The sequence below is a fragment of the Abramis brama genome, assembly GCF_963993115.1.
Source record: "Abramis brama genome assembly, chromosome: 2".
Classification (NCBI taxonomy): Eukaryota; Metazoa; Chordata; class Actinopteri; order Cypriniformes; family Leuciscidae; genus Abramis; species Abramis brama.
Genome location: NC_139964.1, coordinates 28,488,778 through 28,502,129, shown reverse-complemented (window position 1 = coordinate 28,502,129; position 13,352 = coordinate 28,488,778). Strand labels below are relative to the sequence as shown.

Below are 13,352 nucleotides of genomic sequence, written 5' to 3'. Positions count from 1 at the left end.
TTTTCATTAACTAACATTAACAAAGATTAACAAAAACAGTAGTAAATGTATTGCTCATTGTTAGTTCATGTTAGTTAATACATTTACTAATGTTTAATAAAGGAACCTTATTGTAAAGTGTTACCTTTTCTGCTGGTTTTACTTCAATTATACTCTAATGAAGTATAAATGACTTTAATAGAAGTAAATTTACTTTGTAAACTAAACTTAGTAAACTAAACTTAATTTATCTATATATCTTGCTGTCTGGTAGACTGCATTAAAACCTAAACTTCAATTTTATTTTAGTGTGTAACGATAGCCCAGGGGCGTAGAATTTAGTAGGGACGCTAGGGACGTGTCCCTACCAATATCCAGTGACACTGATATATCCTTAGCAATAATTTCGATCAAAATTTAAAATATATTTATATTGATGTCCCCGTCCCCACCAATTTCAAAATCAAACCTACGCCACTGCGATAGCCTACATTAAAAACATTACTGTTATTTAAATTATGAGCACAAATTAATTAAATTACACAAAAAAAATTGTCTAGCTGTTTCAGTTTTTATTCATGGTCAGATTCGAGCGGATTTGAGCGATTCATGAAAATGAACCTCTCAAGATGATTCGGTGAATCATTTTTTTTCTCTCTGAGAATTTTCGAGAAGCCCGCGGAAACCGGATGATTTTCCCTGTTGGACCTTAGCTGCTACGTGTCTTCAGAAGGAGTGATACAGAGTAAGTGAAAGTGGATGCAAGTTTTTAGTTCGTTTTAGAATTATATTATCCATTTCAAGTCAGAGTGTTTTTGCACATCGCTGATTTTTTTTTTTTTACTTCCTTGTGTTCAAGCTTCAGTCAAGTTAAAAGCTGCTCGTTCACCAACCGGACCAAACCGAATTATTTTTTTTTTTTACCTCAGTTTCTCAGTTGCAGAGCGCCAGGTAACGTTAAGTTTTCACCAAAATATTTGAATTAAAAAAAGTAACTGTCAAATTGAATCGATATGGGTGTGGTGATATATCAAGTAATACGCCTGTGGTTTGAAATGTCACGGTTTTCATTATTAGGCTACTAAGTTATTCAGTGTTTGGATTTTACCGGCCTCGCGCCATTTCGTTCATGTTTTAAGAAATATTGATAATAGGGTGAATTACTCACGATGTTGTCACGAATTTAAGATTATTGAGTGTATTTCTGCACATAGAAGATTCGCTCATTGTACTTTCTCGTGTTGACTCACAGGTTCACAGTCAAGTACTTTGACTAAAAGCTTGTTCATCAACCGGAATTTTTTACCTCAGTCACTTCAATTCAACTCAGTTGCAGAGCGCCAGATATAGGTAAGTTTTGACCACAATCTTTGAATTACAAAAGTAAATGTCAAATTGAATCGATATGGGTGATGTACAATTAATACGTCTGTGGTTTGGATGTTTTCATTATTACTATTCTTCGGAGTTTGGATCTTGTGCCATGTCGTCGCGCATGTTCATGTTTTAAGGAATCTTGATAATAGGGTGAATTAGTAACGATGTTGTCACGAATTTAAGATTATTGAGTGTATTTCGAATCAGAGTGTTTTGCACATAGAAGATTATCTCATTGTATTTCCTCGTGTTGACTCACAGGTTCCGTCAAGTTGACTAAAAGCTTGTTCACCAACCGGATTTTTTACTTAAGTCACTAACTTACATAACAGTTGCAGAGCACCAGATACAGGTGAGTTTTCACTGTAATCTTTGGGAATTCTTAAAATTAACTATCAATTTGAATTGATGTGGGTAAAATAAGTAACTTATTATATCTGTACTTTTAAATTTGACTTTTTATTAATATGGGAAATGGTTGTGATTGACACACACTGCATGTTTCAGTGATGCGTGTTTGAGTCACTTGTAATTTGAGAACACATTTCAACCATCTTCCTAAATTCATCATGTGAATCGTTTATAAACCTGTAGTCTGAAGTTTTAGGCATTTGAAAGCAAAAATATTAAAGGGTTAGTTCACCCAAAAATGAAAATTCTGTCATGCATTAATCATTTCTTGTAAAATAATTCAGTAATTACTCATCCTCATGTTGTTCCAACCCCATAACCCCTAATTTCCACCAACTGCGGAATGGCTGCGGATCCGCTCCGGAACGGCGGTGGAGTCAATAGGTTTCCATTAAAGTCAATGTGTGTATTTTCACTGAATGCGGAACGGCTGCGTTCCAACTCCGGCGATCCGCAGCCCTCCGGAGCAGATACGCAGAGCTTCTATTTTTGCCGGATGCCGGAGAGCTCCGCAACAATTCAGCACTTATATCGCGCGATCATATACGTGAATCTCGTGGGTCCTTGTGACCTCAGCTGTCAGTCATGGCCGCAGCCATTCCGCAACAAATCCGGACCTGGTGGGTATTGAAGGATGATGGAGCAGAGAGCCGACACGCAGCGGAGCCGATCCGCAGCCGTTCCGCAGTTGGTGAAAATCCGGGTTAAGACTTTCGTTCATCTTTGGAGCACAAATTAAGATATTTTTGATTAAATCTGTGAGCTGTCTCACTTCTCCATAGGCTTCTAGGCAATTTCATTCTGCCGGTCCAGAAAAGTTAGTACAAACATTGTTAAAATAGTCCAAGTGACTACAGTGGCTCAACCTTAAGTTTATCAAGCGACGAGAATACTTTTTGTGCGCAAAAAACAAACAAAAATAATGACTTTATTCAACTCTTCATTTTCTTCCATGTGAGCCTCTAACGTGAGTTCACGAGAGCGCCACGATGCATGCGCGAGAACTGAAAAGATGACGCAGATGGGTCTCAATGTAGTGTTTTAAATGGTTCTAAAGTGTGCATTTCCTGGATGTCCAAATCGTGAGAAACCAAGAAGAAAACGTAAAAGTGCCTTACCAGTGCCGCAAAATTAATGGCTTACCTTTCACACTTTCCCATCAAATGATCGCGAGCGTCATCTTCTCAGTTCTCGCACATGCGTTGTGGCGCTCTCGTGAGCTCATTCAGAGGCCCACACAAAATAAAATGAATAGTTGAAAATAGTCTGGGGGTTTTTTTGTACAAAAAGTATTCTCGTCGCTTGATAAACTTAAGGTTGAGCCACTGTAGTCACTTGGACTATTGTAAAAAAACTTTTAATAACTTTTCTGGGCTGGCAGACATCGATTACCCAGCAGTCTATGAAGGAGTGAGCCAGCTCTCAGATTTCATAAAAAATATCTTAATTTGTGTTCCGAAGATGAACGAAAGTCTTACGGGGTTGGAACAACACCTTTAATGCTTTTCAGAGTTTCTTTTTGAAAGGAATGTTGTGAACAGGATGTTTCATGTGTTGGTATGTTGTGGGAGTGGCATTTTAGAGTGTTTAGTTTAATTGATGAATTTGTTGAAGCTTGAGAGCATAAATAATTGGTAACTTAGTTGATATTAAAATGGCATTTAAGCCAATTCATAGGTCTTTAATGTGTTTAACAATGTTTAAACGGTTTCTTTTGGAACAAAGGATGTTTCTATATTGAATGCTGTGGGTTGATCTTGTTTAATGTTATTTAACAAATTAATCCACAAGACATGCATTGAGACAGGTGTAAAACACCTTTCCATGAGGTTGTTTTCTGCAATTTCATTGCAGTTCATTGCAAAAAAAATTGTATTGTATATAACACCTGATGTACTCGTTACATCATAAGAAGAATGGCATCTATGCTAATGTTAGTCTTTCTGTTTATTCCAAGGTTTACTGAAGTCAGCCGGATCCGGGCCGTATCCAGATCAGGTGGTGGACCTGCGCCTGGACCCATCCACAACGCATCCCTGAAGTGCCAGCCTCATCAGCCCTGTGAAGGCCTCATCGACACTACAGCCATCAGCACTGATCCTCAACAAACTCGTCCACATACCGGCGTGACTCCGACTTCCAATCAGATGGAACTGGATAAATATTCTGAATGTTCTGATCCAATCTGACTTCTGATCTGTAATGCTGCCTGAATCATTATCATACACTGTTCGTTCTTTGCCCAGAGGAGAACTGAGCGACTGAGCCTGGGTTCTCCCAAGGTTTTTTTCTCCATTCTGTGACATGTCACCTGATGGAGTTTTGGTTCCTTGCCACTGTTGCCTTGGCTTTTGGCTTGCTTAGTTGCGGACATTTAATATTCAACAATATTATTGATCTGCCTTACTTAAGGTGGAAGATGACGCAATTTTCTTCTAGAAACAAACTTTGTTGTATTATTTATGTTATCACTGTAAAGCTGCTTTGATACAATCTGTATTGTAAAAAGTGCTATATAAATAAAGGTGACTTAACTATTGTAAATTGTATCAGTGATCGTTAATTTTCCATATATATATTTTTTTTAATCAAATGTATTTTACAAATTAATGTTCTAGTAGTAATTAATTATTTGGTACTGCTGCAGGTTTCAAAACACTACTTTAGTTGGCTGAACTTATTGGATGTAGTTTAGAAAACTTAACTTTAGTTGACTTAACTTATTGGATGTAGTTTAGAAAACTTAACTTTAGTTTGCTGAACTTATTGGATGTAGTTTAGAAAACTTAACTTTAGTTTGCTGAACTTATTGGATGTAGTTTAGAAAACTTAACTTTAGTTGACTTAACTTAAATTCGAAGTTAACTAAATTAAATCAGTTCATTGAACTTCATAACTTGTCAGGTAAACTTTTCCAAATTTGTCAAGTACACTTTTATAAATAAGTTAGTTTAACTTAAAAATATCCATGCAAAAAGATAACAAAAAATAATGAGTTAAGTCAACAAAAGAATTTTTTACAGTGTACTTTAAGTAATGACTCATATAATTATATAATATAAAGAGCTTTTCTCAAAAGGGCTCCCAACTCTGCAAGATGCTGCCAACTGAAATTAAAGCAGTACATGGCATAAAGCCTAAAAAACTTTTTTTAATTTGAAGGTCAATTTACATTTATGACACAAATGTTATATCTCTAAAACATCAAAACACTGAACTGCAAATCCAATGATATCCTCCTGATCAGTCTCTTGAAGCCCTGGCAGGATGTGCTTCCTTTTCTTCCTGCTTTTTAAATCTACTTCCGAAGCTCCTAATTATCTAAACAGACTGGCTGAAATATTTTAGATATTAAGTGTTTGAAGTTGTGTTAAGGATCAGTCACCGGAAACAACGAGGAGGAAGAAGTCCTCGGCTGCAGATCACTGGTGGACAGAGTGGGTGCTTTTAATTTTTATGTGTATTTTTTTATTTAACCTTTATTTAACCAGGAGAGAACCTCACTGAGATTAAAATCTCTTTTACAGGAGTGTGGCCAAGATAGGCGGCCCAGTTATACAAATACACATATAACAATAAAACAATACACAATAAGATATCATTAAAAGTACAATCTATGTACTTATGTTGGATGATCTAATATTACTGGTGGGCAGCAAAACTGGCCAAAGCTTTAAAAAATGATCGTGATTTTAACGGTAAAATACTGTAAAACTGCTACAGTGAAAAACTGTTTCATTTAGTGTAATTTTACAGTAAAATACCGTTAAATTTAAGGTTTTTGGAAGTGAAAAAGAACAAGTCGTATAATTTACAGTGAAAAAAACGTAAATTGACATTCCCACAATTCCCTGCGTGACACTTCACATTTGATTTTTTTTTCTTCATATTTCTTCTTAGTTTTTTCTAATCAGTTAAGTACATTAGGGTTTTATGTTATACATTTAATGTTGTTAAATTAATGTTTATTGCATTTTTTTTAAATTGCTGGATGCAACCACAGGAACCAGTCAATAAAAACAATGAAAATTGACATTCAGCATTGCATAAACAGAAGATTATACCTAAAATAAAGCCACAAAACTTGGTTGCATCAAGTTTTGCCTTAATGCAATAGTGTATCCTTAATGCATCTGAGATTCAGGATGTGTCAGTTTCTGGAAATCGTCCAGTATCAGGACATTGCTAAATGTCCACAAACGCCTGACATAAATTTACAGTATAAATTTGGCAGGAGGACCCTGGGGAAAAAAGACCTGGCACAGTGTATTTTCAATGAACTATATGCTATGGTGGTGTGTGCAGTGAATACGGATTCTGTGACGAATGTGTAACTGCTGACTGAACCAAAGCCAAAGAGCAAAACTACATTTAGGCTACATAGTAAACCGATGTAAATTTATATGTGACCAGATAGCGTCTCTGTAGCTCCTATAGACGTTTCAATGCACACATGCAGGAATATAAAAGTAAAAACAGATTGTACAATGGAAATCTGTTCAAATATGCACCACACAGAATTTTAAGTGACTCAATATGGAGTGTGTAGCAGCATAATGAAGCTTTAAGACCGGCCTGGAGGAAACCACATCCCTGGCTTGGTGAACAGCCCACCGTATGCAGCTTTAACAGTCAGTCGTAGAAGAACGACTGCAGCTGCACAATTCAGAGGTTAGTGTCTTCAACCACTTTTATTTTTGCCTGATTAATCATACTTTTTTATTAGAAGTATTCAAGAGGGATATACTGGGCTTTTCTCTATATTTCAGCAGAAGAAGACAAGGCATTTCTGCTGAGAAACCATGCATCAAAAACTACTGTCTATGCCGTTGTGGGTTGGTGAACAACTTGGGACAAGCCAAAGCTTTCTTTCTCTTGGCCTAGACAGTAACTTACCCACTCCAAGTTATTCCTTAGGAAATTATTCTCCTGCTAACCACATCATAAAAAATAATAATAATGAAAAAAAAAAATTTCACAAGCAAAGCAAGGCTAAACGCATTTCTCACAGACTTACAACTCAGCCAGGTGTGTCCATGAAAGACACACAGAAAGTAAAAAATAACGGGCGCTGTAGTCGATTAAGCTAGCCAGTCAGAAACCCTCTCTGTCAGTCATGATTTTGCATGGATTATTTCAGATTTGCTGACAGGATTATCTTAAGTACATTTGGAGGGCGGGGTTTTGAAGAGAGGGCGTGCCGATGAAATGAGCAAAATAGCGGAAGCTTACAAAGCAGCTGAAATTGCTTCCCAAACCTTTTCCTGTGATTATCAAATTGTTAAATTAATGAAACGCTCTTAAAAATAAAGGTTCCCAAAGAGGGGGTTTCCCAGAAATCCCATAGAAGAACCATTGGTTACCCAAATAACCTTTCAGTGAACAGTTCTTAAAAGAACTATGTTTTTCTTAGTGTGAAGAACATTTTAACAATCTAAAGAACCTTTTTCCCCACTATAAAGAACCTTTTGTGGAGTGGAAAGATTCCATGGATTCTTCACGGGAACAATCAATTCCAATAAAAAACCTTCATTTTCTTTTTTAAGTCTTTTTAAGTCTTTCTTTTTATATCTGAGATCTGTTAATATTGTTTAGTGCCACATATAAACAGATCTCCTATCATTATTATCAAGAGACCCTGCATTTGGTGCAACAAATTGTTTTAGGACATGATGGTTTTCATCAGTTGCTTCCTGACTGTTCTTCTTCATTACGACTCTGAGGATATAGATAACTCATCTATCTCTGTTCTGCAGTGCTGATAGTTTCTTCCACACCACTACCCTCAGCCCTGATCAATCAATGGCTAGTTTAATGTTAGAGCCCTGGGTCATATGGGAAATCAAGCCTGTCAAATCGGCACTCTGACATTGTGAAATGTATGGCTTTAATATCTAAACTGAATGTGCAAAATGTAAATGTATTCATTAACATCAGACACAGATTAACTGAAGAAACATGTGCTGAAGATTGAGTGCTAATGCTTTTTCTAAGACAGTTTGTTGGAATTCTGTTGTTTTAAGGCATTTCTTCTGGAATTTATTTTATGACAATAAAATTGGCCGAGCCATCCATCGCCGAGGGAGTACTGGTGGACTTTGAGGGTTCGGAAGTGAGCCCCGCCCACCCCCCCGCTACTGAGAGTGCATCTCTGGAAAGCACACCATTTGACTTTGAGTTTGGAGAGGAGATTTGTTTAGCGCCTGTTTTGTTGCCTGAACCTGTTTATCCTGAACCTGTCTGTCATCCGCCTGTTCCACCTCCTCTCCTAAACATCCCGAACACTGTTTTCTTCTTTTGTTTTTGCATTGGACTTCAGTCTCTACCCCAGTCTCCAGCCCTCGTTACCACCCAGCCCTCTATGTCACCCTTCAGTCCCTCGGTACCACCTCTGCCTCTCAGTAGTGGGATACCACCTCGGACCTGTCGGGAGCCATCTTCGCCTGAGTTAGTTGAGCCCACGGCTCCGCCTACATCGTCGGTTTGCTACGATCTGTCTCGACCTGCTGACCTGGCTCCCGAACCTGCGCTCCTTCCTCCCTCGACCTCGCCGTGGACCATCGGCCATTCGGTCTCGCCGGTCTCCCTCGGCACGTCGGCTCCACCGAGGTCAGACGTCACTTCACCTCTGCTGCGGACTTATGGCCCCTCCGCTATGCTCTGGTCCTCCACCCCTTCTGCTGCGGCTTGCTCCGCCCTTCCTCAGGCTCCACTTACGCCCTCGGTCGCTCCAGCTCACCCTCAGACCTCTGGATCCCCCCCTCGCTCTCGGGAGGTCGTTGCTGCGTCTCCGTCGCGGTCATCTGGTTCTCCACCATCTCTCCACTACCTCGGCTCATCGGCTACGCGGTGGGCTCTTTCCTCGCCGTCGTCTTCTCCACTCAGCCCCATGGCTGCCCTCATCACCATCTCTCCATGGCTCCTCCCTCCGTTGACGCCACCGTGGGGTGCCACTCTGGCTGTGGCCTGGGGTACTTCCATCACGCCCCTGCTCAAGGCCCTCCACTGGCTCTTACCATCATCAGCACCACCCTGGACCCTTCTGTTCAGCCTCCTCCCGGTCAGCCGTCCTCCGCCCGAACCTCCTCCTGCTTCCTTGGTCATCTCTTCGTCATCTCCTGGATCCTCGTCTGCGGCATCACCTCGCTCACCTCCTAGGACCCTTCTGTCCCTGTCTCCTTCTGTTACGGCGCGAGGTCGCGCCTACCGGGAGGGGGCGTTATGTCACGGTTTTGGCTTTGTTGTCATGGACTTTTAGTTTGTATTCTTCTGTTTCCTGTTTCCTTGTTCTGTTTCCCGCCACCCATCTGTTTCCATGGACACTGATCACCTTCCTCACAGCTGCCTGTCATTTATGTTCATCACCTCTGTGTATTTAGTCCCTGCTTGTTTTCAGTTCAGTGTCCAGTATTGTTGAATGTTTGTGTTACGTGGCTTGCTGTCCTGCCTGTATCCTGAGAATCTTGTATCCAGTGAGTTTTTGATTAAACTAAACGTTTATATTTATCTGCCTTCGTCTTCCTTGAGCTAGTATGTTACAATTATATATAGAATATAAACTAAAAAAATAATAATAAACAAAGTAAATAAATCTATTTTAAATATATAAAAATATTTTTTTATATTTATGATTAATATTTTATAATTATACATAAAATAATTATTTTTAAATATTTTTATCAAATTACTTTGACCACCTTTAGCATAAGTATAATGCCAACACCTGCTCTAAAACCTACTTTTGTCTGCTTTAGGGATCATCTTCAGTCGTTTAAATAATAAATATCTAAGAGCCTTCTGTGACACAGCACTCACAAGACAAAAGATAAACCTATATCTATCACAAAAGAGTATTCTCTTAAAGCATAAACCTTTATAGCCAAGCACCTCGGAGCATCATAAAGAATCTCAAGAGCTGAAAGGCAGCAGCAGTTTGTCAGCAAGATTGAATATGCACAGGTTAATTAACTGTCTCTATGCCTAAGTGCAATACAGTTGGTTAAGGAAGAATCGATAATCAGCACGTCTGCATTCATCATTGATTGGGAGGCGACTTTTATTCCACACAGTGATTTATGGAGTCATGAAAAGGTGCTACCAGAGTCAGGCGGGGGAGGAAGGATTTTTATGGATTAATGAACAGAATTAAAGAACATGTAATGGATGGACATGTTAATCAGAACATATTAGCAATTCATGAGAAAAAAGTAGCAATAAAAAATATAGAAACAGCTTTCAGAAGGTTTTATGATCTTCAGGTTATAGAAATAAGTTACAATTCTTTAATAAATTATGCAATTATTATAATTATTTTATAAATTATATATTATAATTTGTTATTAATTCATAATTTATTTATTACATTTATAAATATTATAATTATTATATAATTACATTGATTTGATTTGCATATAATACAATTTAATATTTGTTACTTATAATAATTCATAAATAATACAAATATTCACTTTTTTTTATACGATTAACGAAAATAGAGTATTTAGACATTTTTCACTGTTGTAGATTACTATTAGTTAACAATGTAAATTAAAATAAAATGACAAAATAAATATTAACTAAACTATTGACTAAACACCTGTATAATATGTATACAATATTTAATGTACAATGTACAATATTTCACACAGTCATGACCTTTTAATGAGTAAAGTATATGAAGACCTGGTCTCTCTCTCTCTCTCTCTCTCTCTCTCTCTCTCTCTTTCTCTCTCTCTCTCACACACACACACACACACACACACACACACACACACTCCTCCATGTAGGGCTTCCAGCTGGCATGCACAATAGCTCAGCTGTCATTACACATCTGCACACACACAGAATACCAGTGGTGTTGACAAGACTGATATTGAATTATACGTTAGAAAAACCCCGTACATGGGTAGATTGTTTACATAAGGCTGTCACCACATGCTGGAACAAATGTGTGTGCAAGTGCGTGAAAGAGAGAGAAATCATCAGGCTAAGCCTCAAAGTCGCTTCACAAGCTATAGCTGTCTTCAGCAGAGAAGAAATGCATCATAAATGGTCCATGTCTATGATTATTAACTCCATAATAAAAACTCTATCATCATTTACTCACCCTCATGTCATTCCAAACCCATTCAGGTTCTATGAAAAAAATAACAGCATACGAGTTTGGATAGTGGGTAAATAATGACAGAATTTCATTTAGGCCCAAAGTAGGAAAGACGTGTTTAAGATATGATTCCCATGTGTCTGATTTCAGGTTGGATGAGATGAGAGACAGTCAATCCACAGACATTATATTGACAGAGGGCTGAATGTCCTGCCGATGAGACATGACTCTAAACTGGGCCGGTTATTGACAGGTGATGAACCAAGTGGCATTCAAATAGAGAGGAAGAATCAACTGCTGATCATGCAGACACACGTATAACTGCCTGATGGACAGTCTAAACATGCAGTTTTATAAGTCTCAGTGTGAAAACTCTTTTGAGGAGTTAATTAAACCAATGATCTCGGATGGAAGACTTTACGACAGAAGCTTTATGTGCCTCAGATATGCATTTCAATCTAGATAAATTACAATGTCTGTTATAAAATTGGGCTTAAAACATCTGGTGGCTCACTTTATTATCACTCTTAACATTTTAAGTGGGTAACTTGGATAAAGAAAACTGCAGTCTCAAAGAATCAAAATCATAGGGAGTGATTATATAGACAGATAAGACCGTGATAAGATAAGATGTGATGGTTTATAATGCAGAACTGGCACTTTTGTATTTTAATCTATAGCTTTTTTTGCATCTCCCACTTCAAGTACCAGTGGTCCTAGAATGGGTGGTTGCCAGGGCATTGGTTTCTAAGGAGTGGTTGTTAGCACGTTGCTATGCAGTCGCTAGGGGAGAATGGTTGCTACGGAGAGTTGTTACATGCTGGATAAATAAATAAACAAACAATATTTTGCAGTTAATGGTACTGTAATGTGTTATGTGTTATGCAAGTGGCGTTGATGCTTCAATGTAAAGTGGTTCAAAACACCAAGACTCACTGTATTAGACACAGCAAAGAGAATCTGCAAACAAGTTTGCTTGTGCTATATTTCTTTAAGAAAAATGCCACTACTCTGGATAGCCTACAGCCTATTGCATTCATAATTTTTCATGTGTGCTGTAATAAGTGTCCATGCATGCAACAAGCGCGTGATATATTTCATGGCTGCATAATAAAGTTGACACGTTTATTGGTTTTGATAATCCCTATAGCCCTATAGTATAAAGCGATAATATAATTCACACTATTGACAGACCTACCTGTACCACTGAAGACCCTTCTCATAAAACCTGTCAAAGAAGTGCGGCTCTGCGCCCACTGCTCGCACGTCAGGATGAACGCGCAGGAACTCCAGAAGCGCGCGCGTTCCCCCCTTTTTCACGCCGATGATAATCGCCTGAGGAAACTCTTTAGTCCCGAAGTTGTTTGACACAGAAAGATTGCTGTAAGTGTCATAGCCTGAAGCTCGCTGCCGCTTCTCATCTTCCACGTCTGTCGCGTCCTGATCGAGGAGCTCGCGCACGACGGAGCCGTTCCCGTGCGCGTCCGGCTGGAGTTTCTTCCCTTCCTTTGGGAAAAGTTTACTTCTGAAACTCTGATGCACGTACAGTGGACTCGGCATGGAATCGCAGTATCCAGTGAGACAGTAGAATAAATAGGTGAATATAAGGATCATGGTAAAGAACACGGACACCTTGGAATGCGCTTTCAGGTGTCCGAAGTCGAAACTCGTTGTCCAACATCCCATGAGTGTCTTTGCTTCGCAAGACATAACACGTTAAACGGAGGAATCATGCCGTATTAAATGTAAAAGAGTGACTTTTGGTTGCAAGACTGAACATTTAGTGAGATTTACTCACGCATTAAAATCACTAAATCAAATGCACAGCATATTTGCGCGATCATGTCTTATCCATAGATGTAACATAACGAATTATAACTTGTCATGTTCTCTTTGTTGAACTGATATGACTTCTTTGGCTTGGAGTCTCGCAGTCGTGCAGCTTCGGGTGACCAGGGTTACCCATTCATCTCCCACCCGTTTTTAGTGGGAATCCACGCCCTGCCTTCCGAGTCCCACCCCTTTTCCTCAAATTGCTTTTATGACTTTCCTAAGCAGTTACAAATACATTAAGTACTGTTAAATCGATGAGAGTTAGAGAGCTTGTTTTATTTGCGGATAAGAAAAGAACAGGTCAAAGTTCACAGCCCTTACTGCATAAGAGAGATAGTGAAATGTTATCTCTGGTATTTTTATGGCATGTACTTTCCTACATAGGCAGTGGAGATGAAGAGGTCAGTCAGTGAGCAACACCTGTCCAGCAGGCCACACACTTGGCGGAGACAGTCTGTTCCTTCATCTGGTCTCTGGTGACTTAAAACTTAGCAAATCACAATCACTTCAATTCACGCACACACACACGCACGCACGCACACACACACACACGTCTGGTTCACTATCTTTGTGGGAATATGCTATATCTAATCAATAAAATTGTGGCAACAGATTACAAGCAATATTTTTAATTAAATTTAACAAATTA

General features: G+C 38.8%; 1 protein-coding gene and 1 long non-coding RNA gene across 2 annotated transcripts in view; one reads left to right on the top strand and one right to left on the bottom strand.

Moving 5' to 3' along the window:
• LOC311077322 (heparan sulfate glucosamine 3-O-sulfotransferase 6) overlaps positions 1–12,556 on the bottom strand; it is a gene marked incomplete at both ends in the record, with an annotated part of 29,821 nt that extends 17,265 nt beyond the window's left edge. Inside the window, one exon of the mRNA XM_084105699.1 lies at positions 12,069–12,556. Coding sequence (XP_083961825.1) covers positions 12,069–12,556 — 488 coding nt within the window. The remainder of the gene's footprint in view (positions 1–12,068) is intronic.
• LOC311077323 lies at positions 1,247–4,301 on the top strand. The gene is made up of 3 exons (XR_014604867.1): positions 1,247–1,329; positions 1,618–1,708; positions 3,725–4,301. It is a non-coding gene; the product is annotated as an uncharacterized lncRNA (long non-coding RNA).
• Positions 12,557–13,352: the final 796 nt, after the last annotated feature.